This window comes from Thermobia domestica, chromosome 3 (genome assembly GCF_964235325.1).
Source record: "Thermobia domestica chromosome 3, izTheDome1.hap1.1, whole genome shotgun sequence".
NCBI classification, from domain to species: Eukaryota; Metazoa; Arthropoda; class Insecta; order Zygentoma; family Lepismatidae; genus Thermobia; species Thermobia domestica.
This window is the reverse complement of record NC_137456.1, coordinates 9,501,839-9,529,823: the sequence shown is the minus strand read 5'-3', so window position 1 is coordinate 9,529,823 and position 27,985 is coordinate 9,501,839. Positions and strand designations below refer to the sequence as shown.

At 36.9% G+C, this 27,985-nt stretch overlaps 2 protein-coding genes across 2 annotated transcripts; one reads left to right on the top strand and one right to left on the bottom strand.

Moving 5' to 3' along the window:
• Positions 1–45: 45 nt before the first annotated feature.
• On the bottom strand, positions 46–7,300 carry LOC145682399 (uncharacterized). Its single transcript, XM_081754008.1, has 2 exons — positions 7,179–7,300; positions 46–541 (listed from the first exon to the last, which is right to left on the bottom strand). The coding sequence occupies exon 2, from the start codon at positions 494–496 to the stop codon at positions 149–151; it is 348 nt and encodes a 115-aa protein (XP_081610134.1). The 5' UTR covers positions 497–541; positions 7,179–7,300; the 3' UTR covers positions 46–148.
• A 91-nt stretch (positions 7,301–7,391) lies between these two features.
• Positions 7,392–10,879, top strand: LOC145682398 (uncharacterized). Its single transcript, XM_081754007.1, has 2 exons — positions 7,392–7,907; positions 10,759–10,879. The coding sequence occupies exons 1-2, from the start codon at positions 7,392–7,394 to the stop codon at positions 10,840–10,842; spliced, it is 600 nt and encodes a 199-aa protein (XP_081610133.1). The 3' UTR covers positions 10,843–10,879.
• The last annotated feature ends 17,106 nt before the right edge of the window (positions 10,880–27,985 follow it).

The following is a 27,985-nucleotide window of genomic DNA, read 5'->3' as shown; positions in this document are numbered from 1 at the left end:
TTTTAAAATGTGTTAATTTGACGCAAATTCACATGCAAATGAAATTTAATATTTAGCTTTCGTGTAACAATAAGGACCATACATTAATAACAATGTTTAGAGGAAAGATTTTTCATCACTTTATCCTTCATCATTTTACATTCTCTCATCAACTGCCCCTTCTATTTTTTGATCTATTCTTGTGAGTTGACGATTCACTTTTCTCAGTTGTTGACTCTCCGCTCGTCAACTCATCGCTTTGGGATGTTGACTTACCCGTTTGGGTTACTGAGTCATCATTTGGGATTGTTGACTGATAAATCTTAGTCGACGATTCAACCTCGTGGACCAATGACTTATCCTCTGTGACTGCTGATTCATTTTCCTCGTTTGATGATTCGTTGTCTCGTGATTCTTCGGACTCATCGCATCCTGTGTTTTCTGGAGGAGTCACTGGACATAAGTCGTTCACTCCTTTACATTGTTTGTACTCGTAACATATTTCATCAATTTGCATATAACTGAACTTCTTTGGTCCAGATAAATATCCAAAGACGTCAATCTGAAATTAAAATAGAAATAAAAACTATAAAGTTTATTCTTCTTTGCATGCATATCTATTTCAACTTTCAGGAATGCATTTTGACGAAGACATATTAGAAGAGTCACTTCAAAGGTGTGTTGTAGGAGTATACGCTTTCAATTAGGAAGAGAAGAGAGAAGACACACAGAGTTGCCAGGTTTCTATGAAAAAAGGAATATCTTTTGCTTGCGATTTTTAGGGGGAAAAGGAAACTGTGTTATTTTAAATTTGCAACATATATGGTTTCACATCGTACGTAGAATAATTTTAGTTGGGAATTGATGTAGTTTCGTTAAGAATAATTTGCAACACATAAAACCCAAAACGTATATGGCGATTCTCAGTAGGGTGAATATGGTACGCATCACAAGCTGTAGGTCCTCGTCTCATACAGCTTCGGTGCTGAATGGAACAGTAAACTCAAATTCAACCAACTACTTATATTATAGGCCTACAAACCTTTGTTGCCTATTACTTGTACTTTACTGAATACTATATTTTTTAAAGAATCCCATATTCTGTTTTGTAGAAACAAAAAGTCCCTTGCAGGATATATTCGAATTCACAACTATTTGGAGTTCTGTTTATATTAGTTGACAGTAGCTTCTATTCCTGATATCAGTATGTTAGGATTGATCGAACTTTGTGGTGAGTGAGCTCGGAAGTTGTCAGACTCGTTTAGCGCCAGATCCAGTGACTCGAACAAAGTCCTGACCTGGACATATTCGAAGACACAAAATTTCGTCATACCCCAAGTGCGAGTTTGATAACGCAGTTGCAACAACCAACATTCTCTCTCTCTCTCTCTCTCTCTCTCTTATTTTACAATCTTCCTTTTCAACGAACTTAAAAAGTTCACTACAGAATTCTCTATGTCTCTCTGTGTGTATGTGTCTGTTATTTGCGAATTTTTCAATTTTGAACCCTCCATTCGATAAAGCATCGCATTACTCTTACCGTTCCCAAGATATTGGCCAAAAAGTTCCGATTTCTGGAGATTTAAGTAGCCATATCTCGGGAATCGTAGGTCATAAATACTGTACTGTACTGGAGAGTTTTCAAAATCAGAAACAGTCAAAGTATGAAATACGTGTTCGGCGTTTTGATGGTGATGCGTTTGGTTAGTTAATCCTGCTTTTCTACCCAGTCGGATTAATTAAGACTGTGACAATGAAGATATGAAAAAGAGAAGGGTGAAGAAATACACACAAGGTTATGTTTGCGCATAACTATTAAAAATGGAGATGAACAAGAGGAATAATAAAATTTTCCAACTCGAAGCAGTTGTAGAATAGGATCTTAAGGGGTCAGAACTTATCAGAATCTGCCTTTGAAAAAGACGAAATTCGTTGGATTCGACAAAGGTATACGCTTATATTAGTTAACATAAAACGAAAATCTATTAAATCAATGTATTACCTGTTTAACTTCATGACACCCAAGATTGCCAGTAATAGAAATTGTTTTGTACGGTCGAATATCATCTTCCATCAAGTGCATTTTGATCGGAATTCCTGGAGCACATGAAAAGCGCACAAAGATTTGAATCTGGGCCAGAAATTGACAAACTTTAATACTAAGATTAAATTTCTTTATGGGCACATCGAACAGCGGAATCACAAAAGTTGCTCCTCCATTTTGGGCGTGTTTACCAATACACAGATCAAAGAAAGGGTCTGTGAAGATTTCACTGGATCCACTTGAGCTTTCGCTTTCATCAGGAGATGAATTACCTGAAGAACTAGCATTTAAGCAGCCTGATCGTGAAAGCAACTTTACCTTCCAATGATTATTACTATATTCGGTATTTCTCTGAATTTGTCCAATACCGTTTTCAAAATTAATACAGTCTCCTTGGACTAAAATTACCGAAACTTGCAACACTGACACTAAAATGGCCACGATGAGGAACTTCGTAACCATGTTTCAATACTAGAATTTTGTATAGTCTATGGAAAATAATAAACCAACTTTTATTTTATGAAAATTTCCCTTTTATATTATATTTTGACATTTTATCAAAGTAAAATATGATTTTACATCTTATTTTTAATAAAAATCTCCCTAAGAATGCGAAATGTATATAATAATAATGTATGAACAGAGCAGTGAAAGTCACGTTTTCTGAGATGATAAATTTGCGCCATGTTTCAGAAACTCGTGAAATATTTGTCTCTGCTTTTGACGTGTAAATAAAACGTGTGTTACGATAAAAAAAATCACAGAAAACATAGGAGAATAAAATTCTATTCTTTGGAAATGCGATTAAGATAATCTTTAAGTAAACTACCGCATTTCTTTATGCATAACTATAAAAAGTTTTTACGTGATAGCATTTTGTTTTTCATTAACATCTCTAGAATGAATGAAAACATTTCTCTTTCTAAGCTACTTTTTGTAGCAAACATGAGAAAGACGGAGGAGGGACTGTTTGTTTTAATTCTACTTTCGTTATCGCAAGCATCTGCGTTCAACTTAAAACTAAGTTTGTTTTATTCATTAGTGGCTCCGCCCCCATACCCCCACATTGTCTCGGCCTATGGCCTCGTGTCTTTTATGTATCAGCCTTAGCACCTAGAGTGAATTTCGTGCATTTGCTCTTAATATTTCCTGAATTTGGCCAAGCTGAGGGCTTCGCCCCCTGATCCCCGATTTTACTCGGCCTACGGCCTTGCACCTCTTAAACCTCTTTAGACCTCTTGAAAACTAAAAATATTCACTTTTGGCAATTTTGCTGTGGGTTTGTCCCGGAAGACTACAATCATACCAAATTTCATCATTCTAATCCTAGCGGAAGTGCCTAAACATTTTGGGGTGTAGAAGATGCCCCATATACCGTAAATAACATGGGAAATATTTCTCAGTTCTTCATAAAACCACTCTAATAAAGTTGGAAATTTTTATTTTTGGTAATTTACTTACGTGTTACGTAACGCTAACGAAAACGTACAAGATACCGAATTTCAAGTACCTAAAATGTGAGATTATACTTCCAAAGAAAGGACCATTTAAATAACGTGGGGAATTTCTTTATCCCTCCTTTAGACTGTCTAAAAATAAAAAAAAAATCACTTTTGGCAATTTTGCTGTGGGTTAGTCCCGGAAGGCTACAGCCATGCCAAATTTAATCATTGTAGCCCTACAGGAAGTGCCCAATAATTTTGTAGTGTAGAAGATGCTCCATATAAATAATACGGGGAAGATTTTTCAGTTCCCCATAAAACCACTCTAAAGTCAGAAATTTTTATTTTAATTGATTTTTTTAAAATAATCCAATGAAAAATGTACAAGCATACAGAATCTCAAGTTTTTATTCCAGTTCCAAGTACCTAAAACATAAGATTATATGTAAAAAATAATAATATGGGGAATTTCTTCATCGTTTAGACTCGCTAGAAATTAAAAATATTCACCTTTGGCAATTTTCCTGCTGGTTAGTCCCAAATAGCTGCAATCGTGCCAAATTTCAACTTTCCACGCCAACCGGAAGTACCCGTTATATTATGTCAGTTCATGTGGTTTTATGTATAGTTAGTATATTATATACTTCCTATTCAGTTCAGGCGCGTTCTACATTCTACTTGTAATCTTTCATGTGTAGATTAAGAATATGAGGACCATGTGGTAAAATACTTTTACCTTATTTTTAAAGTGTGAATTACACTCCTGCAGACCTACCTTGACAGGGGAGGGGTGAGGCTAGGGTACTCGAAAACGTTTCGAGGTTACTAAAGCATATTTGAAAATGAGTACGAAGTGCAATACAAGGCCCCACTACGCATTACGCAATGTACATATTGCGCAGAGCCATAACTATAGAGAAGCGAGCGGGACCGGTGCCCCAGGCGCTGATAGCAAGAGGGCGCCGAACGAGTAAGAAGAAAGAAAAAATGCTGAAAAAGAGTAAACGACACAACGCTCCTTAAAATTATTGGCATCCTATTAAATCAATATTGTCAGTTTGTAAAGAGATAGCTTTAGTAAAAACATTTTTGCTCATTCTGCTCCCAACTCAAACGTTTCAATAAAAATCACATTAAGTTTTTAGTTGTTACTTTAAAAAGTTATTATATATGATTTCTTACTGACGATGTAGTATATAAGGTGCTGAGTAATGATTTATAGTGGACGCAGGAGCATTTTCAAAATAAAAAATGGTCAAAGTATGAAATATGTGTTTGGCGTTTTGATGGTAAGTTAATCCCGCTTTTCCATACAATCGGATTAATCATGATGGTAACAAATGAAAGTATGAAAATGAGATGGGCGTAGAGACACATGCAAGCTGCTGTTTGCATGGGAATATTAAAAATGAAGGTAAATAAGTGGAATAATAAGATTTGAGTACTTGCAGCAGTTGTAGAATAAGGACTTACTCAGAATTTAATCCAACGAATTTCGTCTTTTTCAGAGACTGAGCACTACTACTGAGTTTGTTTTTATTCCATTGATATATGAAATGCTTCCAATTTGAAGAAATTTATTGGGATCATTTCTCCATCAACTATTTGTATCACCAGGATTTTTTGTGTATTTGTATCTAGTAGTTGAGTGATATGTTTATCTATCTACATACATACAAAACATATACACATATTATATAGTGTATGTGTGTTAATGTATTTTAGTATGTTGATTAACAATAAGTTATCTTAAATTCAGAACTTTCATTTATTAAGAAATTAAATAATTAATGTAATTTCAAAGACATGTAGTAGCCAAACTGTATTTTAGATTTTAAATACAAACATTACATACATTCTTCATCTCCATCGATAAATATTGAGAAATTTGAAAAAGAAAAAAGATTTTTCTGAATTTCCGTTATACTTTACAAAATATTTTTTACTGTAAAAGAATCGAAATTAAAAAGTTATTTGTGTAGTCACATACAGAATAAAATTTCAAACGTTTACAATTATTACTGGAAATTAATGCTGTCATTCATTTCGAATATTTTAAAAGCATTTCCATGACTGTACTCCAAGTGGATCTGTTTACCACTCTCGGTCATAGATCATTCGATCTTTGAAATATTTAAGTTCCTCGACTATTAAAAGAACGGAAGATCTAGATGTCGCGAAAAAATGTTCTCAGGACATTGGAACAGTTAGTAGAAAACCGGAAGTGTCTCGGTAATAAATCCAAGACGTCTGGTCTGCCTGCACATAGTATCATACGTTTCCGGTCATTAGCAAACCATTTTGTATGTTTGTGGAAGCATTAGCATTGTGGTAAAGTGGTATGGTCTCTGAGCGGTTTCACTCGTGTACCGGTAGCCCGACTCTATATGCCCGTATCATACTACTCGCGTGGATTATAATTGAATTGTTGACATATGCTGGGGAAGTGCTGTTTGAATTTCTCCGTCGCTTGAATTCCGCAGTCGTTTGACGGTTCTGAGTAACGACTCGCGTTAATGCTCAGTAGGACTTGTCACAGACGATTTCCTTCCAACCTCTGTACCTCTTAGCCGATGTGGCTTCGCCATGAGTTTTGTAAGTCGTCGTCACCTTTGGTCACTATCCCTCGCGACACACCTATCACGCTCATCAATTTCGTCACCCTCGCACAACATAATCGAGGGCCAAGAATTTGCCCTCTTTGGCAATTAGAGAGATCATTCATGTTACATTATCACGGTTTGCTCGGTGCACTTCATACTGCTGCTCTACTGCTCCTCACGTAGTACAGATTTTGCTCTAATACACCACCAACAACAGCCTGGTACTGCTGTCGCCAACTGAACGTTGCCAATCTAGATATCTGACGTGTTTCTAAGTACTTTTCTTAATTGATAAGGACGTGTATATTGTATATACTAACTTCTTTAAATAATTAGGGAATTTATCTCATGAAGAGTTCTTAAAATTCACTGTCTGTCATTAAAGGCTAAACACCATGTTCGGTTAAAAGATCCTGCGCAGTCTACGTATTAGGGATGGCCAATTCCGGAATTTTTACTTCCCGGAATCCGGAAAGTAAAACCGGAAAAAATTCGGATTTCAGAAAAAATCCCTGTCGGAAAAATTGCGAAATTTCGAATTTTTTCGGGAATTGTTCTGAATTCCGGAATTTTTACGAAATCCGAAAAGTTAAATTTCCGATTACGGAATTTTTCCGAAATAAGGAAAGTGAAATTTCCGAAATTTTCCGGAATCCGGATTCCAGAAAATTTTCGCCGTCCCTATTACGTATATTGAAAACACGATACCCCTACTATGTACTACATGGAAAGCATTGAATGAGGTTAATAATAATAAACCTCGCGCTGGTCTAGTTGCCAGAGTACACACTCCTTTGCTGCAGGAAGTACGCTAAACTTCTACCAATAATAATTATAATAACTTGTTCTTCAGTACATTTATTGACCCATTGGAAAAAAGTTTTCGAGTTGTTTCTTCATCATTAACGCATATTACTATCTCAATAAAAAGTCTGTTCTCTTTTTTAACGACTGTAGTCAATTTCTAGTGTTTCTGCATTTCCTGTCCTTGTTTCAAGAACAACAGTCATAATAGCTGTGACGTGTGTCAAAGCTTGTAGCTATAATTCGCATTCCAGGATTATCGCCGTCTATACACAAGAAGCAAACAAAAGACGAATGCTGACTCACCTCATGCAAGGTTGAATTACTTGCGTAATCATCAGAAGATAAGAACAGGTGTTATTTTGTGCTACAGAAAGGAATTGCAGATTACAAATGAATTAAACTGTTTGATACAATGTAGTTTGCACACGACACGATTTTATTATCAGTGGTAGCAACTTCTTTAACTACTGTAAGGTGTAACCACAAAAAACTAACTCAAAACATTTTATATTTGCAATGAAAATACTTCAGAATTTTCAATATTACGTGCTTGGTTCTTTTATTATTGTGCTTTTCTATTGTCATAATCTAGAGGGAAGTATTATCGTTTCAACTTTCCAAGAAGATTTCGGTGCGTTTATACCCAGTGATATTCCGAACATAGTAAGATGGAACAGGACAACTTTAGCAAATTTAGCTCAGAGATTACAGAATCCAATCCCTACTAATTTAAATAGGCCACCTTCTGACGTGTATTTAGCTGTAGTTGAATGGATGCCTGAAGTTAACCAACCAGGTGGCGCATTTATGAACACCAAACAATCATTCACATTTGACCACGGTGGTGAGATTTCTATCAATTACTGGATACGATCTTCAATTGATGGCGCTAATGGTATTCAGATTTCTTATAAAGACAGTGGTAGTGATTTCCATTTGCTGTTACCTTTGTTCGATTATTCCACGCCAAACAACTCGGAATTCAGAGTTGCCTCAGGTCCTATACCGTCAGGAATAACAAAACCTGTGAAGGTAATGCATTAGTTTTTATAAGGCACTTTCAGTTGTTTGATTCTACAATCTTTCTTAAGAGTAGCTTTTTAAAAATTAATTTTTGTTTATTTTTCTGACTTCCAATGAGATCATTTTCCAAGGCAATTTATTTGTTTTCTTTTCTCTCATCACGAAATACCTCCTTCTTGCTTTGCATTGTATATACTGTATTTTTATTTTGTTTTCTGTTCTCTTGTTACAAAATATTGTCTTACTACTAGTGCATTGTATGGAATTTCAGGAGCGCAAATTCTGGAAGGCCCGGAATCCCCCTGAAGTATAATTAGGAGACTGTATTTGTGTTAAAATCCTCGATATCTTGTTAAACGATATATGACAAACCTGAACGGGCCTTCCAAAAGTTGTACACAAATTGGCTCTACAGTATACTTTCGTAGGCTCATGTACAGGTAAAGGATTTTTCTGGGCGGATTTCAATATACATACGGGAGGTGGAAAGTACTGAAAAGATACTAGTAATCCACATTTAGCATGATCGATATGGGTTTTACGGGTCTTAGCTCCGGGAAAATTCTCTCCCCCACCCCGGAGCCCCCTGAAATCTTCACTATTTGTGAGAGACCTTGGAAAACACAACAGACAGTGGTACTAAGCGACAATAGACGCATTACAGTTAACAAGAAGTGAAAGACAAGGGAATACCAATCCACTATGAGTCTCACGGAAGAGCGTTTGCTTCTGTAGAAGCGAACTTCGCAAGAAAATATTTTGGAAGCGAGATATGGATATATCGAGTGTTCTAAAAATGGCGCCCACGAACAGCAGAGGTCGAGAATCTTGAAGTCAAAATAAGGCTAAAATATCATATAATGACATACTCTCTTGTGTCCAGCGACGCAACTAGGCTAGTAGTTGCCTAGGGCAAGAACTCGTCTTAGCTCCACCCCACCCCTGATCAAGCAAAGCAGCACGCTCCCAGACTACACTTGATATTGGCATCACACAATATCCAGCATAGATATCCAGCTGGATATAAAGCATCTGAACGACAAAATCAAAAAAACATGAATATTCGTCAGCTCATATAAAACACTTCTTAATTTGACTGTGTTGGGAAATGTGAATATTGCTGCTCAACTAGATCATGGTTATAGGCGGTCGAGTAAGAATCACAATCAAAAAGTGACGCAAAACAGGTAGTGCTCAATAATCATCAATTGCATTCGGTTTTGGGATTGGTTTAAACATATCTTAATTAATCTAATTAGTTTTCTCGGTATTCCAAGTTCTGTAAGAACGTTGTATAATGTTTCTCTCCTAACCGAGTCATACGCCTTTCTAAAATCAATAAATAATTGATGTACCGGGGTATTGTATTCCCACTTGTTTCGAGTATTTGGCGAATGGTAAATATTTGGTCGATAGTTGATCGATTTCGTCTAAATCCGCCCTGATAATCTCCAATAAGTTCATCTGCGTACGGGATCAATCTTGCTAATAGAATATTTGAAAGGATTTTATAGGATGTTGACAGAAGAGAAATGCCTCGATAATTATTACAGTCAGTTTTGTCGCCTTTCTTGTGAATTGGAACAATGATTGATTCTTTCCACTCTTGTGGCAATTCTTCTTTGTTCCAGATAAGGAGAATGAGTTTGTGTATCTTGTTCCACAATTTTTCGCTCCCAGCTAAAATTAACTCAGCCGGAATTTCTACACCCGGATATTTCTGTTTCTTTAATTTCTTTATAGCGGTTTCTACTTCTATTCGATTGGGTTCTGGAATATACGGTTCTGCGGTGTGTATCTCCCTTTCTCTAAGCACATTAGTTTTTGGCTGCGTGTTCAGCAAATCGTCAAAAAATTCTTTCCATCTATTTAAGAGGCTAATCCGTATCAGTGAGAACTGTTTCGTCAGCTTTCTTTAATATATAAGTACGAGGTTGATAGCCTTTCTTAAATTCGTTGATTCCCTTATACATGTCCCGTATATTTTTATTTTTACTATTATCTTCGAGTTCCTTAATTTTAGCTTTCAAAAAATCGCGTTTCGTTGTTTTAAAAGTGTTGGAAGTTTCCCACCTGATATCTGCGAAATTTTGTGTAGTTATTTCATTCGGATTTTGTAGCCAGCGTAATTTTGCCTGTTTTCTCTTCTCTGCTAGTTTAATGCATTCCTGGTCGAACCATGGTTTGTTCCTACGTATTTCCGCATGTCCCAATTTTTCTATTGCTGAACTTTTAATGCTATCTCTAATTTCAATCCAAGTATCCTCAACACTAGTGCATTCCGAATCTTCTGAAACCGAGAATCTATTCGAAACTTCAATCTGGTATTCCTCTCTTAACTGGCTCTCTTTTAATTTCTTTAAATTAAATCTCTCCGTTTTCGGACATTGAATATTACCTTTATTCAACGATAATTTCTCTCGTATTATCACTATTATGAGGTAGTGATCAGTGTCAGAATCAATCTCTCTAAACAACCGGACATCAATTATGCTAGATTGCCTTCTTCTATCTACTAAAACATGATCGATTTGATTATGTTTTTCCCTCTGGTGATGTCCAAGTGTATTTATGAACGTCGCGATGTGGGAATTTTGTACTCTTCACGATTAGGTTTTTGGATGTTGCAAAGTTCACGAGTCTAACACCGTTGTCATTACTTTCCTTATGCAGACTTTCGTTTCCTATAATCGGTTTGAGGACTTTGGTTAACTTCAATCCCAATCGAGAGTGGAGTTGTTTCGATTTAGTGGTTACCTAATGAATTCAATATACTCTACATAATAACTTATATCTTGCAGTTCGTCATTGAGAGATGTGTCTTATTATGAATTCTAATATTCATCTTTTTCAATTACAGATTTGGGTTTACGGTCCAAAGTACAACAATACATCAGTAGATGTCGTTGCCATCGAAAGCTTAAATATAACTATTTTCGACTAATAAGGACATTTAGATGAATATGTTAACAATGTTAATTTTTTTTAAAAAAATCTATAGTATTTTGTATGATTAAAAAATACGAAAATAAATTTATGCAGATGATTTACTTTAGTTTTATTTTAATTACAGTACTAGCATTAAATATTTTCTTTCCTCGTAATTTTTATATAGTCTTTTATAAATCTTCACTTATTAGCTTTGCTTCTTTCTTGGTTTTGTGCAAATTTACTTCAATCTATATATTAAAATGCCAGGTAAGTTTGTTTGTCGACGTTTATATGTCTGTGGCCAATCCTTTGGATGTGAGTTCTCGGGAACCATAGAGTCTAGAAAGATGACATTTTCACAGATCGATTGCAAATTATGTGTAGATTGTTCAGTAGTAATTGAATATTTGTTTTAACTGGCCATTATTTCTATACTACATTTCTTAGGAATACACTGGAAGTACTGACATTTTAAAAAGCATCATACCAGTATAGAAGAGTTATACATTCCAACACCACATATTTGTATGCGGGCTTTGTATATCTCTCCGGCGTTTCTTTCATGGCCAAATGATAATGAAAAACGAAGGATAATCATTTCTCCAGTCTAAGATGTATCTTTATTATTTGGAGTGTTTTGCCCAATCAACACCGTATATCACTGGTATTATAATTAATTTTGTGTGTATTGTATTTGCTTATTACATACTGCATGGAAGAAGAAAGAAAACACTGATCACACATGAATTAAAAACTCCAACCGGAAATAGGCTGAAATCTTGCAAACGGTTCGAGGAAAAAATAATCGAAAACAATCTCCCCTTTATGATACCTCTTGCCGATTTTTATCAAGACGTCCTTCACTAGTCTCTGTAAAGGGACATGTACATGTTTTGTGAGGAATGACAAGGAGATTCATGCTCACATGTGAATGATGCGCTGTGTAGAGAGCGCAGGTTCAGCTAGTATAGACTTCAATGGTACAGCACAAGAAAAAAATTAACAAATATACGTTTGATTATTAGCTTAGAAAAAAATCGATGGGAAATTTTAGAAATTTATAAATAAGAGAAAGGTAAAATATTACACTTAACAAAGATTAAGGTAGACTTCCTGATAGGCTTTGTGTTACTAAGGTACTGGTGTTAGGTTGCTCATGAGATGAGATGAAACAGATTTTTCGTAATGTGGTACAAAACCCCCGTAGCTAGGGGTGGCCAAGGGCTGGAATTTCCTGCGACCGCTCTCGGCCCCTCTGTAACTTTCAGCTCTTTGTTGGTATGTAAATATGAGCGTAACATGAATTCAAGAGAGCCCTTTGTAAGGACGGTCTCGACCACCCTATCTTACATTTCTGGCTACTACCCTGGGTACAAGATGAGACGGGGCAGTACGTCATTCTCCGACACGAGGCAACACATAGATATGGCGTGGGTAGAGATGGGCACGAGTCGAGCTAAAACTCGACTCGACTCGAAACTCGAAGCGAATTCGAGTCGAGTCAAAGGAAATATTCTCGAGTCGAGTTCCGAGACGAGTCACTTTTTAAGGTCGAGTTTCGAGTCGAGTCGAGTTTTATAAATGGCTCGCTCGTTTAGCTCGTTTTAACTCGTTTTGAAATTATTGTCTGATTAGACTGAAAGCGAAAACTATGAGAAACGTAACCAGTAATATGGAATATTATTAGTATTGCTCTCGATATGGGACATTGCTCGCATCTCATCTCGTCTCAATCAACAAGATGGCAATGGATTATTATAACGAGACCGCCTCAAATGTCGTGAGTACCAATACAAGTATTGAGCGAACAGCTCGAGCCGGATCAGTTGAGATGAGGCACCGACTCAGATTAGGTGAGTCATCATCTCGAGCAGGCTCGGTTGGGGTGAGCCTTCAGCTCGGTTGTTTCGACTCGAGCCGGCTCGCTTGAGTGAGCTGTTGGCTCGGCTCAATAGTGAATGAGTTGCTAGCCAAGCCGCTCTTCCCGTTGACAATCCTAAACCCGGGCCGAGCAGTTTTGAACATGTTTGGCCGGCCCCTCTAACTTTTAACAATTTATGGCTCGAGCCGGAACTCAAACCCAGTACCTCGTGAACGACTCGTAGACTCATAGACTTCACGACTACCGAGGTCAGGAGTCAAGCAGTTGTTAGTATTCAGATAAAAACCGCCTAAATTTCATGTTTATACACGGTATTGTTATAATAATAATAATAATAATAATAATAATAATAATAATAATAATAATAATAATAATAATAATAATAATAATAATATGTTGTAGTATTGTAGCAAGTATCATTGATAATAATTATATTGTCTATGTAGGATACTTGAAGAAAGTACTTGAAACTACACACAGAATTTAGCTTGATTTGGCTCGTTTTGACTCGACTGGACTCAAACTCGAGTCAAATTCGCGTCGTTTCGAGTCGAACTGGTGGAAATTTTTCGAGCCAAGTTCTCGAGTCGAGCTCAAAAATGTCTGTTTCAAGTCGAGTCGAGTTTCAATGAAGACTCGCTCGAACTCGCTCCTGCCCATCCCTAGGCGTGGGTCAATGAAAGCATGATCCATTACCCACGACCCGTCAAAACCGTGACCCATGACCCACTTGCTACTCTGATCCAATACACAGCATGGGGCCGTGGTGGCTCAGAGATAGAGCGTTCACGTCTGGTGCATGTGGTCCCGAGTTCAAACCCTGCTTCCACCAAGTGAACTTTGTGGTGGACAAACACCGTGTGCGTAGGTTTCCTCGGGGTTCTCCCGTTTACTTCCACTTTCTTCATACCACCATTTCACCATACTTTCACCACTTTCACCACCATACTTTCATACTTCATACCACCATACTTTCATTTCTCATCATCACCGCCCCCTTTAGCCTGGCCGGCATGATTGTGGGAGGTAAAACTCAAACGCCCTCCTCTCTATTGACTAAAAAGTTTATACTTGTAATAAAACAAGGCTGTGAAATTATCAGAGTTTGAATTTTTACGGTCAATTGCTCAAACAGTGCTCTGATACAATAACAGTGGATCTGATCTTTACGATATAAAATGGTAAAGTGTTCGTTATGGGCCATATTTCGATGAATTCCAATTCAATTATCAGAAATAATTGTTTCCTTGTTGAATTACAGATACTTTTCAGTTTAAAATAGGATGAAATTTGAAACCGTCACATCAAGGTAAAGTAAGCCAACGTAAACGGAAAAAAGTGTAAAATTAAATTTTGTCTCGAAAGCCAAGTAATATGTCCTATTGCTATTATTATAATTACAAGTAAATATTGTAATTTTTCTAGATTTGTCAAAGGTTTTTGATTTAGTATTCCATAATATGCTAATTGAGAAAATAAAAGCCTATCGCTTACGCGGAGTGGTAAATGGTTAAAATCCTATCTGGAAAACCGGACTCAATCGGTCGAAATAATATACACGGATAAAGAAACGTCATCCCGTAGCCATTTCTTGTCACAATCCAACCCAGTTTTGAGCGGTGTTCCATAGGGCTCGGTTTTGGAACCTGTCCTTTTTCTGCTATACGTTAATGATATTCGTAACTACATTTACTCAGGGGAGTCAACCTTATATGCAGATGATACAAGTATTCTTATTACAGGTGAAAAATACGATACACTGCAACAGGAAATAATAATAAAAAACATAAACAATCAATTACAGAAATGGTTTACTTTGCACGGTTTAAAAGTAAATACAGAAAAATCGATGGTCCTGAACTTTCACCATTAACGAAACAAACATACTCATGGCCTAAATGTATAAATCATGAATTCTGACTTAAAGTATGTAACTTCAACATTTTTTTAGGTCTTCATATAAGTAACACCCTTACTTGGGATACCTACATAATGTCGTTAGCACAAAAACTTAATAAAGTTTTCTATGCCTTGAAAGTTATTAAAAATATTTTGGGTATAAATAGCTGAAGAAGCATTTATTTTGGTATGTTTCAATCTTTGTTAATGTATGATATTATCTTCTGGGGAAATGATTCAAGAAATAAACTAATCTTCCGTATTAAAAAAAAGAAAGAAAGTTATCAGGATATTAGCGAATGCGAGAGTAAACGAATCATGTAAAAAATAAAAAATTATAAGGTTACAAATATTACCACTGCCATGTCTTTATATATTACAGTTATTAATTTTCACGCGCCAAAACCTTAATGCCTTCTTTTGCCAATAAAGGAAACTATCATTGTCATAATACTAGATATAGGGAAAATCTCCACATTCAAAATCAACATTCAGCATTGTTTCAGAACGGTCCCTATACTTAGGTCCGTCATTATATAAATAAGCTCCCTAAAGATATTCGTAACATTGAGTCAATGAATGTATTTAAATCAGTTACAAAAAAGTCTCTATTGGACAATTGTTTTTATTCAGTAGATGAATACCTGTCTGCTAAATGCACTTTGTAGATTATATAGTGTAATTTTGTCTCATATAATGCCATAGCGTTATTGTGTTTTAATAAATAATAACTATTTCCTTGTATCTCATTTATTGACGTGTCCGATTCATACGCTCGTCTTCCTTCGAGCTTTATGTATGACTTATGGATGAAAATGAAATGAAATGAAATGAAATACATCAAAAGTGCTTGGAGTTGTTTTGTCACTTAGATACACTCATGTCGTGTCAGGTAAGTGAATAGAAACAAATGAGAAAAAGAAGAAAAATGGAGGCCTTGAAACTAAATCGTAGACAAGTTCACCAGTGTTCAGAAGATGCTGTGTACAGTACACTGAACAGAGTGGGGTAGATGAGACGGTAGGTATTGTCCGTTTACTGTAGCTTGGCGCTGTGTTTTGATACAAAAACTGGCTAGCGAATCTTAGCAGTCCTTCCCCTTCTTTCCCCTTATCGCAGTGGTAACAGTGGCACTAACTCATCAACTTTAGCACTATTAGAGTTTGGTATTTGCAAGTTGCGTAAATTTCGAAACAGTTTACCTCATCTCTAATCAGGGCCCGTAACTTGTGTGGGGCAGGGGAGGGGCAACTGCCCCCAGGGAGGTTCCTCGCCGTTCGAAGGGGCCCATTTTGAGGCAAAATTTTCTTAATCCATATACGATACGAACATGGAATTATAAATGAAGCATCAAACAGTTTCACTACATTACATAAAGCAGCGCACAAAAGGTAAATAAAACAAAAGTGAGTCGTGGGCCCACTTCAGTAAAAAACGTCTACTATTAGGGGCCCTAGAAATAACATTTATTCGTATGGTTTTGAGATTTGTCAATATTGTCCCCTGTCATGTATGGAAGCGGCCCAGGGGCGTAAGTAACGCCCCCGCAAACCTTGCCGTGAGGGAGGGCCACAGGCTCCGGGGGACATAGATAGTAAGAGAAAGATAGAAAAGGGGGACCTTAGAATGAGAAAAAACTTTTTCTAGAAGGCCCAAATACACGTATTAATGCTTGCCCCCCAGAAAAAATCTAAGTTACGGCGCTTTCTCTAATGTGAATTTATTGGTACAGTTCTGCTAATAGTTAACTATATCAGGTTGGTCTCTTTAAACCTTGGGTCGTGGAGAGAAACAATCTTACAGGAGGATAGTATTCAGATTTTAAGAAGGTGAGGAAAAGAGAGCGAGGATGAGAAAAATGAGAAGAAAGAAAGAAAGAGAATGAAAGAATCACTTCTACATTTACTTCATAATGAATTTAAACACATATAAACGAAAAGGAGATATCGGAACCCACCACCATAATATTTGTAGAAGTGTTGGCAACATTCTGGCGTAATATATTTCCCGCCAATTCTGGGGCCTCAGTGTTTGGCCCAATTCTGGCCTTACAGTAGTGGCGGATCCAGGGGACGATCAGGACCTCCCGGAGAAGAAACTTTCTTATTTTATATTTAAATAAAACCCATCCCAGAGTTTGGAGCTCTTAAAAGTAGCTCTAAGTAGCAGTACTAAAACCCACCGCCCTCCCCAGAAGTCCGTCCTGAATCCGCCCCTGCCTTACAGAAGCTATCGTCTAAGCATTCACCTCGTGGGACTGAGTAAAACCTTAATAAGGAATACCAGCCAGAGCTGGGTTCATGCCCACGCTCGATCTACCTATTTTAATGCCTGTGTGTGTGTGTGCGTGTGTGTTGGACAGTGTCTGGTAAGGGCACCCAAACAGGGTAAATGCGTACTGTTTTTAAATATTTACATGTGAAAATTCGCTTTATACTGTACTTTGAACACGTAATTCATTGTGTATGATATTCTTCTTACAGCAGCATGCTTTATTTCCTAATACTTTAAGTCTATGGTTGTTAGTATTTATAATTATTGCATCATACTAATCCTTCTCAAAGCTCGTTCAATTAGTATGAAATCCTAGACTTGGCAGTTTGCAACATTGCAAAGCTTCACCAACAGGCAATAATGTGGCAAGAATATTTCCACCTATACTCGCATCGAAATTCCCAGTCTCTGTTTACAATCAGTACAAGATGTTTCTGTCGCCTTATCATGAAAGCAACACTGTCCAGCGAACCTAACGGTGTTCGCTTTCTCTGTTTATTGTTTACAATACAAGCTGCATGTTTCAGTATTGCCAGGCGTACAAGGTTTTCGCACACTTTCGAACAAGAACACTTGTACAAAATTGAGTGTGCATTATATGTAAGATTGTATTACATAATAACTAACTCGATTTGTCATAACGTTAATATCTCAGTCATCCCAAAAGCAGCAATTTATGTAGTAATAACAATTGTTCTATGACTGTGCAGAAGTAGGTACATTCGGTTCGGCGATTCATGTGCCTGGCAACCATGAATTTACCATGTAGGGGTGAGAAGCAAGGTGTTGATGCTCGCACTACAATTGTTGTTTGTAAACAATCTTCCATCCTAGAGTGAACGGACAATAACGGTGGGTCAGAGTAGTTCGCAGTGGGACCTATGACCCACTCACAAACCTTGACCCACTCCGTCTCTGAAAGAGGTGTCAATGGAAATAAATCAGAGTAGTGTGCTGGGTAAGATTAGATTCATATTGCAATTCAGATTCTGTACAATTCGACTAGCATTGTCATATAAGATGAGGACCACGTATGTGATGATTAGTGCTATCTACCTAAAGGACAAGTAGACAATGTACTCCTGCATCTAAATACTGTAATGATCCGGGACAGGGAGTGATTATAAATTCCCCTTAAAAATAAACGTCATATTGAATCAAAAACGTATAACTTACAGCAGTATGTAGGCAGTAAGCAGTATAGTACTTATCATAGGTATAGTATATTTGAGGAAACATTAACGTGTGGTTGAATTTACCCCTTTTTTCTTATTTATTATTTACGAATCTGAATAGTAGAAGCTCACTCTCTCAATAATGATGTTTTCAATCAAACTCAATTATACAGCTCCATTCTATAAAATAATAGATCTTTTTATTAATAAACAACTACGCTCTAAACAGGAGCATTATGACATCTTTCTATGCTAGAATGTTAACGTATTTTATAATCTCTTCTATAATATTTTTAGAATGTAGTTGGTTCATTTCATGCATATTACAATGATATTGAAATAAAAATAAGCGTTGCTTCTCTGAATAGATGAAATATGTTATGGAGAAAAAATTCGATGTATTACAAAATACAAAAATTATGCTAATTAACATTTCTTCAAGTAAAATTCTTAATAAAACACATATATTACCTAACAATCGTTCTTTCATTTCATTTTGTAACAAATATTAACAAGCTCTTTTAAAAAAAAGTTGAGAATGCTCCAAGAGTGTTGCGAGAACGAACTTAAAAAGAATGGAGAGATGGAGCGGGAAGAATAACTGTGATTGTTTCTAGATGTAAAAGTAAATCTTTCTATCCGCACCTTCTTCTCTTCCTCGCAAAAAATCGCAAAATATCATCTCTCTATGGCTTATACTTCTCGAAAAATGTCTGCTTAAATATCTAGAAATTCGAACTTTTTGGCCAATATCTGGGGAACAGTGGCAAGTTGGCCAGTAGACAGTTAATTAGTGGGCACTGGTTACTATTTGGTACCAAAATATTTACCATCCTTTTAGGTGTTCATCAACACCAATATGATCTCTGTATGACTTACAGTTCCCGAGATGGCTCCTTAAATCTCCCGAAATCGGAACTATCTTTGGCCAATATCTCGGAAACAGTAAGAGGGATGGGAAAAAATTCTCAGATAGTTTTTGATGCTCTATCGAATGGAGGGCTCAAAATTAAAAAAAAAAAAAATAGCAAAAAACAGTCACTCTCTGTCTCTCACACATACATACAGACCAGAGAGAGGGAAAAAGAGAGAGACAGACATAGAGAATTTAGTAACGAACTTTTTAAGTTCGTTGAATATTTCTCCACATGAACTGTTTCAGTGTAGAAAACTTAACATAAGGTGGTTACGCCATGTTAAGGAAGTTAGTTTTTTTATGGTCTTAATTTTCATGAAACACAAAGAACAAGACATGTGCCTTGCAGAGTAACCTTTTCCGCGTGTAGAAAAAAAAAATTGGCAATGATGCGACTCAATCCAAAGAAAAAAGTGTTACAAAGTAGCGTATTTACCAATACGTGCAGGTAATTTCGTCAAGTCTAGGATACTACTAGAAACTCGTAATAAATCTTGCAGGTGTTTACATCGTCTGTATTATACGAACTCAAGTATTACTATACAACATGGCTGAAGCAAAAAGTAGAATAACCAAAGTGCAAGATGAAGATAGAAGTGGAAAGTTTTAGTCCATAAAAAGATAAACAAACAGTGTCACTATACTGTGACTTACAAAAAAAAAAAAAAAAAAAAAAAGAACATGTGGGACAAATGAAAACATCTTTGCCTTCTAAGTCAGTCCTGCACAAGCCCTAGTGTATTTCGCTGCGCAATGCTTGGTATTGATTTAGTAGCCATGGAATCAGAAATACTGAAATTACACTTACAAAATAAAGTGTTCCTAGACGGACACGAAATACGGCGTACATTGCTGTAAACAATCGGGAATGTTCTGAGTTAGCGCGGTGCTAATAACGGATTCTTACCTCTATTGAAATAATAACGTCCTTCCACGGAACCTTCCCGAAGCAAACAACATTGCACAGCTTTGCAGTCTTAGCTCTGTCTGCTGAAGTATTCGTCAAATCGGACTTGTCCAAGACCGTACCACATATTGGATGCGCATTTTAGGGGATTTCGTTGGAAACGGCCCAGCACTGAACACTTGGCGTATTTAGCTGCATTGGCGTATATACCTGCAGTTACCTTATAGACATAAATGAGTAATTGTAACAACTAATTTATTTTTTGAAAAGATAATCATATGGTAACACTTTGGGGTAACTAAATACAAGAGACAAAACTTAGTCATGCTTTTTTCTTAGTTTAACTTCCCAGGATTATGCATCGATGCTAAAGGAGACGGTGATAATGAGATAGAGGACAGTAGTGGAAATGGGAGTAAAACAGGAGAACTTCGAGAAGATCCACGCACACGGTCCACAAAGCCTATTTGACTGGAGCTAGCATATCAAACCAGGGACTTCACGCACCATACAATAGCTGAGTGTTTTACTAGTTAGCTACCACGGCCCCACATCTCGTCTCGTCTACTAGCGAGTAATACCACCTCTGGCGTAGACGACTTTCCGAAATCTGTTTAGAATAAATGAAATTAAATCTAACATACCTCTATTATGCTCTTTAGGCTACTGGAGACGATTATTAAAGCAAGTGAATGTTAATGGAAGAATTAGTGGAATGAGAAAGTGGGAGGAAACAGGAGTACCCCGAGAAAACTCATGGACACGATGTTGTCCACCACAAGCTTACTTGGCCGGGGATGGAACCAGGACCTTCTCGCACCAGACTATGACTACCACTGAGCAACCGTTCCCCCTGAATCTGTTTAGAAGTATTGCAGGTATGTGAATCTACATTCTTAACAGTAGAGGCTGTATTTACAACGAAGTAGGGGATACCTATTTCTCCGTTTCATCCACTGCTCCAAATAATATCTCATTGACTTTAAATTGGATTTAAATCTGGGTAAATTGTAGGCCAGATCAAGCTGCCTGAACATCTTTCAAACCACGCACAAACGCTTTAATGTGAGCACGACACTGGTTACCTTGGAACAGTACTGAAACGATGACTATCTAAGAGTTTCATGAAGGGAAGAGAATAAAGTTGCTTTGAATGTGTTAATTCCAAAGTATCCAGTCCAGAAAGTTGAATTATAGTTTTTGATTTGAATTCGTTAAGTTATTATTACTATTTTAGAAATTTATATAATTTATTAATCGTGTGTTATGACAGAATATATTGTAAACAGTGTAAAAAGTTAATGAAACTAAATATTTCCTTTGATTTAATGCCCTGTAGTTCTGTCTTATAAGCGTCGATAACAAAACAACAACAACAATAAAAAAGTGTAACGTTAGTTTGGAGTTGAGCGCAGGGATGCAAATAACCACTCGCCCACTCGTCCGGAGGGAGTGGTTCATCGGTGCGGGCGAGTTTTTAATATCACTCTAAAAATACTGAACGTAAGTAAATGATTTCTATTCTGAGATGTAGGCTAGTAGCTTTTTACTTGGGCTAGTAAAATTTTGTTGCTTATTATCATCACTGGTTTAGTGTCTGTTCCATTCAGCACCAAGGCTATCAACGATGTGGACCTAACCCAAGCTGCGTACACTAATCACATATTGACGAGGAGCTCTAAAGTAAACAATAGGAACAGAGTTAGTTATAGGAAGAGGGGGAAGAACTCTGACGAAATACAACGAAAGAACTACCGTCACGACAGGGGCGGATCCAGGGGGGAGCGATCGGGGCGATTGCCCCCCCCCCAGAAGAGGAAAACTTTCTTATTTTATATATATAAATAAAACCCATTCCATAGTTTGGAGCCCTTAAAAGTAGCAGTATGACAACCCACCGCCCCGCCAGAAGTCGGTCTTGGATCTGCCCCTGCGTCACAAACCAGAGACGGCGTGGGTCAATGAAAACCTGACCCATCATCCACCATAACACACTCTGACCCATCACTCACTAAAACCCATCGTCATGAACTCTGACCCATGATCCACGCCCACCTCTCTACTGACCAAAGAGTTTACACTTGTAATAAAACAAAGCTGTGAAATTATCACTAATCGGAGTTTGAATTTCTACGGTTAATCGCTCAAACATCGCTCTGTTACAATATCGGTGGATGTGACCTTTAAGATATAAAATGGTAAAGTGTTTGTCATGGGCCAAATTACAATGAATTTCAATTTAATTATTATATATAATTATTTCCTTGTTGAATTACAGATACTTTTCAGTGGAAAATAGGATGAAATTTGGAAGTCTCAAATCAACGTAAAGTAGGCCAGCATAAAGAAAGAAAAAAAAAAAACAGTGTAAAGTTCGACTGTGCCTCGAAAATCAAGTACTACGTCTTGCTATTATTATAATCACAAATATCAACATCTAAAAGTGCCTGAAGTTCTTTTCTCACTTAGACATACTCGTTTCAGATGGGTGAGGTTAAATTTAGATTGTAGTTGTACCATCAGATCGTGATTTAATGTCACGTGGTATTTAGTCCAGTGCACACATAACTTTATTTATTAAAAATGATTTATTTATACTACGAAACATAGCTGAGTGAGCGTCAGCGAGCGAAGGGGGTTAAAAGCCCCGCAGGGTTCATTTTATTCCACCTTTATTCCCATGATAATACCACGTGACATTACGTCATGATCGGGTGCTGCAACTTCAATGTAAATCTAACCTCACTCCATCTCTGTTAAGTTAAATAGAAACAAATGAAAAAGCAAGGATAAAATAAATAGAGGATCTGCCCTTACAACAAAATCTTGAAGTTATACGTCACAGTTTCGCCACCCCGTACTCTGCCCACTCCGCCCAATAGGATTGCAATGTTTTGAGCCAACAATCATGGCGGAAACGAAAGTAGAATCAGACGATGGCAGAAACGAGAGTAGCCAATCAGACGTGTCGATACTCGGTTGCTTTTTGGCTTCACCGATTTAATAGGATGAAGATACATATGGGCAGATCCTCTATTTATAACATCCTTGTGAAAAAGGAAGACAAACGAAGGCCTTGAAAGTAAAACGTAGACAAAGTCACCAGTGTTCAGAAGTTGCTGTCTACAATACACTGAACAGAGTGGGTCACAGTGGATCATGTCCTGTTGACCCACGACCTACTGACCCACTCCATCTCTGTCACGCACTCACACGCCCTGAAATCGACTTACAATCTTTCAGAGTATAGTAAGGCCTCGAACACAAATTTAGGGGCCACGGTGGCTCAGTGGTAGAGCGTTCACCTCTGGTGCATGGGGTCCTTGGTTCTATCACAGATCGCACCTAGTGAACTTCGTGGTGGACAAACACCGTGTGTGTGTGTGTAGATTTTCCCGGGTTCTCCTGTTTCCTTTCACTTTGTTCATTCCACCATTTCATTCATTTCTCACCATCACCGTTTCTTTTAGCCTAGCCGGCATAGATTTCATTTTATTTTCTAACTCAAAATTACTGTCATCAATACGTAGAAAGAAGGACATTTGCAAATTAAAACTCCGGTGGTTATTTAACTTGTTTCCTTAGAGAGAAAGAAAGAAGAAAAACAAAGACAATAAGGAAAATAAGGGAAGAACATAAGAAAATGGTACCCACAACTAGTATCATAACTGACTTTCACGAAACAAAATCCGTTATTACCTGTATATGTAGTTAGATACAGTTGAAAATATTGATTGATATGTGTCATAGCGTCATTTGTTGGTTTTATTCATATCAACTGTGTCACTCAAGAGATTGAAAAGACTTGTAAGACAGTAAAACATATCAATTGACACCTGTAAGTGTGACAGATCTTTATTTAATACTGTTTGGTGTGCTGCGAACCTTTCCGAACCGAATTAAAGAGATGGAATATCCAGTGGCGGCGGTTGGACGTTAAAAGTGGGGAGCAAGACATGGTCTGAATATTTGTATATCAATGTTAGTTTTCCTGGTTGTTTCTAACATTTTGTTTGACGAAAGATTGTATAACTAACAGGATATTATCTTTTATCAGTTAAAATACCGTGTATCGTATTTCATATTTTATAAAGTAAATTGACAAGAGCAACGCGAGTACGTACTAGCCCTTTGCACTCTTAAACAACGAAAGTATAAGAAGAAATTTGATTCCTTGCTCATGAACATCTTAAAATTCTATCTGGGAAATTGTATGACCAGATTATTTAATAACAAATTAGCAAAACAAATAAATAGAAAGGATAATATTAATTATAGTAGTGAATAATGAGGCTTGTTTTGTAGAAGTTATATTGAAACTGGGGATTAATGAACAACTTATATTTTTAATTCCATACATGGCATTAAATGTATGTTATTACTCTTAGAAAATAAAAGACAGTAAATACTACAAGCATATGCTACGACATTTAAAGAAATACGCAATTGCAATATTAACTACTTTGAATTGCAATTAAAACGCAATTCCTGTAGCTTTCTTAACTCTACGGGAAGACAAATAGTAACCAGTACGTACTCACGCAACGGCAAATATTATATCATCATTTTTGCTATGAACCAGTAATACATACAAAAACTTTACATTTTCAAATGAAACTATATACAATAAGGGGTCACTTCAAAAAAGTGGGGAGGCAACTGCCCCCTCTTGCTTCCCCTAATCGCCGCTTGTGGGAATATCTATTATGTAACTACACCTGGTAGAGGAGTACGGATCAATTCCAGGAAGGATTAATCAAGAACGTCAATATATTATTTATATAGTTATCCCCGATTTCTGTTGGTCATGCAAGCTGATAGGTCATGCATGGGTCATACTTTCATAGGTTCATAGGTTCGTAGGTCATAGGTCATGCACCTACTTACTCTACTATTGTTAATGAAGGTTTTGTTCGCTTCTTTATTTATTGAAGTTACTGCGTCCCTTTGCAGCAACGAGGCTATATAAGGAGTGGACGTACAGTTTAAGGTGGAATCCGAATCTCCGTAGGCTCTCCTACCGAGAATCGAAGATGGGGTCCCGTGCACTAAAGACGACGCGACGCCAAAAAGTTACTAGATCAGTGTGGACAACTATTAATAAAGAGGTTAATTCCAAGAATGTTATAAATAGAGGATCTGCCCATATATATCTTCATCCTATTAAATCGATGAAGCCAAAAAACAACCGAGCATCGACACGTCTGATTGGCTATACCCGTTTCTGCCAATGTCTGATTGGGTACTTTCGTTTCCGTCATGATTGTTGGCTCAAAACATTGCGATCCTATTGGGCGGAGTGGGCAGAGTAGGGGTGGCGAAACTGTGACGTATTGCTTCAAGATTTTGGTAAGGGCAGATCCTGTATTTTATAAGATCCTTGGTTAATTCTAGTATTTTTTTTTTTTATTTACAATCAACAATGCAATCTCATGAAAGGTAAAGACAGAACCATATTGATTTAAAATGTTATATTTTTTAAATATGAAACTGATATAAAAGGAACTAACGAAAATTTGGAAGACACTTAAATCTTTTTGATAAATCGACTTGAATTTATAAAAGAAAAGTTTGTTTGAAAGAGCCCTGAAAAAAATTAAGAATTTGTACGTATGTCATAAATGAAGTTCTGAACTTGGCTAAGTGATAAACTATGGCTCGCTTCAATCCCTTATATACAGGATGGCCCAAAAGTAGGTATACACCCCTGCATTGATCAAGTATAACATTCTAGCTTATCGGTTTATTTGCTTCGGCCGTTCCGAGCGTAAGGTATAACTAAAAATGCTTTAGAATAAATAATAAAGAAACTGATGGATAGCAATAATAAATGATATATATAGTGAGCTGATCAGTATGGGACTGTATACCTACTTTTGGGCCACCCTGTATATTATACTTCCTCTGAGTAGAGTGATTTGCGATCAAAGAGTGCCCGGAATTGAAGTATATTCTACAACCTACGGGCCTATGACTTAGTATGGGCTTCAACATTAACTTTTCTCTTTAATATTATACCTTATAATATAAGTTGTAGTTACATTGTTAGTTATTTAGAAGGATTATAGCACTGTAACAATTGGTCAAGTTTAAATTCTTTTCATTGTTGTGCCTCTATCACCCACAACACCAGCACCAATTTCATTGAATGGTTTGACATAAGTGCGAATGAGGCTTAAAACTAGTTTCAATGGAAATGAACTGAACATTGCATTTTCTGTTTTGAAATCTACAATCTGAACACTTCATACGATAGGGTGGATATTAATATTTGTTGTAAATTATGGAGAGTCTTTCCGAAGAAAGCAGCTACACCAGAATTGTCCAAAATATTGTAGTAGGCCTATATGCTCGATATACCAGTCAGTAATGGATATATCGAACTAGTGTTTAGTGTAATGGAAGCCCTATGATAAATAGAATATTAACTGAACGTGTGATGGTCGAGGTTTGTATTCAGATAAACTTTAAAATGAACTTCTAATTTTTTCCTAAAACGATTCTGGAAAACATACTTCTTCTCCAGCAGCGAGATGCTTCAAAAGATATTAATTAGGTAGACGTCTATAGAATTTTTACTTTCATTTAGGTTTGTACCACATACGTTTGGTCAAGTAGGTAAATTTATCATTAATAATAGATGAAAGAAAAATATTTGTTTGCATATACAGTATATCATAATTGTGTTCGATGTGTGTTCTCTATGTTAGGTTGTGTGTATTCTGCGTCTTTTCTCAACTGACTCTATGACCTTTAAACCGGAGGTTCAACGCCGCGTTCAGGAAAGCTCTCCACTGACTTCTATCCTTAGCTAACTGGATACAGTTTCTACTTTGTATTGCTATTTCTGTGAGACCCATCTTAATATTGTCGTCCCATTAACACCTAGGTCTTCCTAATGGGGTCATTTTCTGATTCTGTTTCCAGTGAAAACTGTGAAAGGGTTCCTACTTTGTTCCATTCAGGTTACATGACCTGCCCACCTGAGTCTACTAGATTTGATAACCCTAACAATGTTTGGTAAACGGTATAAAGTAGGCCTATACAGTTCTTCATTATGAAGTTTCTGCCATTCCCCATTCCCGTTTCTGTTGGGTCCGAATATAAGTATCAGGATTTTATTCTCAAATACTTTCAGTATGCGTTTTGTTCTGAGAGTAAGCGACCATATTTCGCAACCATACAGCACTAAATATAAGAAGTAAGTTAAACAAATTAAATTTACGGCCTGGATTAAAGGCCAGGTGTCAGGTTGACAAAAGTGTAAATATAGCCCCATTTCAAGCTATTCAGTATCAACAAAGACAAAAACTAGAGAGAGAGAGAGAGAGAGAGAGAGAGAGAGAGAAAAAGAGAGAGATCAAAAGAAAAGAATAGATTCCATCGAAATTGTCTGAGACAGAAGCGTCGTCGTTAAGCAAAGAGGGATGAGTGAAGAGCTTTTAAAAGTTAGTACAGTGGTTGTAAGCAGCGGTGCTATTCTAATTTTTAACAACAGGTTCTCTCTCTCTTTCGCTATATATATGAGAGAAATAACAGATGGATAGATATAATTCTCCTAGAAAACTAACCATACAAGGTAGACAAAAGAATTTTTTTGACATCACAAATGACTAGTAGCAACCTACACAGTATCCTAATACAAGGTGACGTGACGAAACTATGTAGCACTGCGTATATCTTGGAACCGCGTTATCCAAAATGTATTGTTGTAAAAATTATTGGAGAGACCTTCATCCAGCAATGGATCGACCATCGTTGTTAATAATGTTTCAAATTAAATAATGGTGTTTCAAATATAATGGTGTTTCAGATGTAAATAATAGTGTTTCAAATGTAAATAATGGTGTTTCAAATATAAATACCCTCACCGTTTCACTCATATGACCACAGTTCCATTCTTGATATCTCATGCGTGCGTGCGTATGCGTATTTATGTCTGAATATAATAAACGGTGCTGCGAACACAAAATATTTTAACAACCGGTTCTAGCGAACCGGCACGACCTAGAGATGGCCAGAACCGGTTCCTAGTGGAACCGGTTTTCGGGTCCGAACGGATCCGGTTCTAGAAGATCCGGTTCCGGAACCGGTTTTTTGGAT

Excerpts from the sequence above, each read along its gene's own strand:
- LOC145682399 (XM_081754008.1), bottom strand. The coding sequence starts at position 496 with ATGCAAATTGATGAAATATGTTACGAGTACAAACAATGTAAAGGAGTG.
- LOC145682398 (XM_081754007.1), top strand. The coding sequence starts at position 7,392 with ATGAAAATACTTCAGAATTTTCAATATTACGTGCTTGGTTCTTTTATT. Across the intron at positions 7,908-10,758 it reads GAATAACAAAACCTGTGAAG|ATTTGGGTTTACGGTCCAAA; the intron begins GTAATGCATTAG and ends TTTCAATTACAG.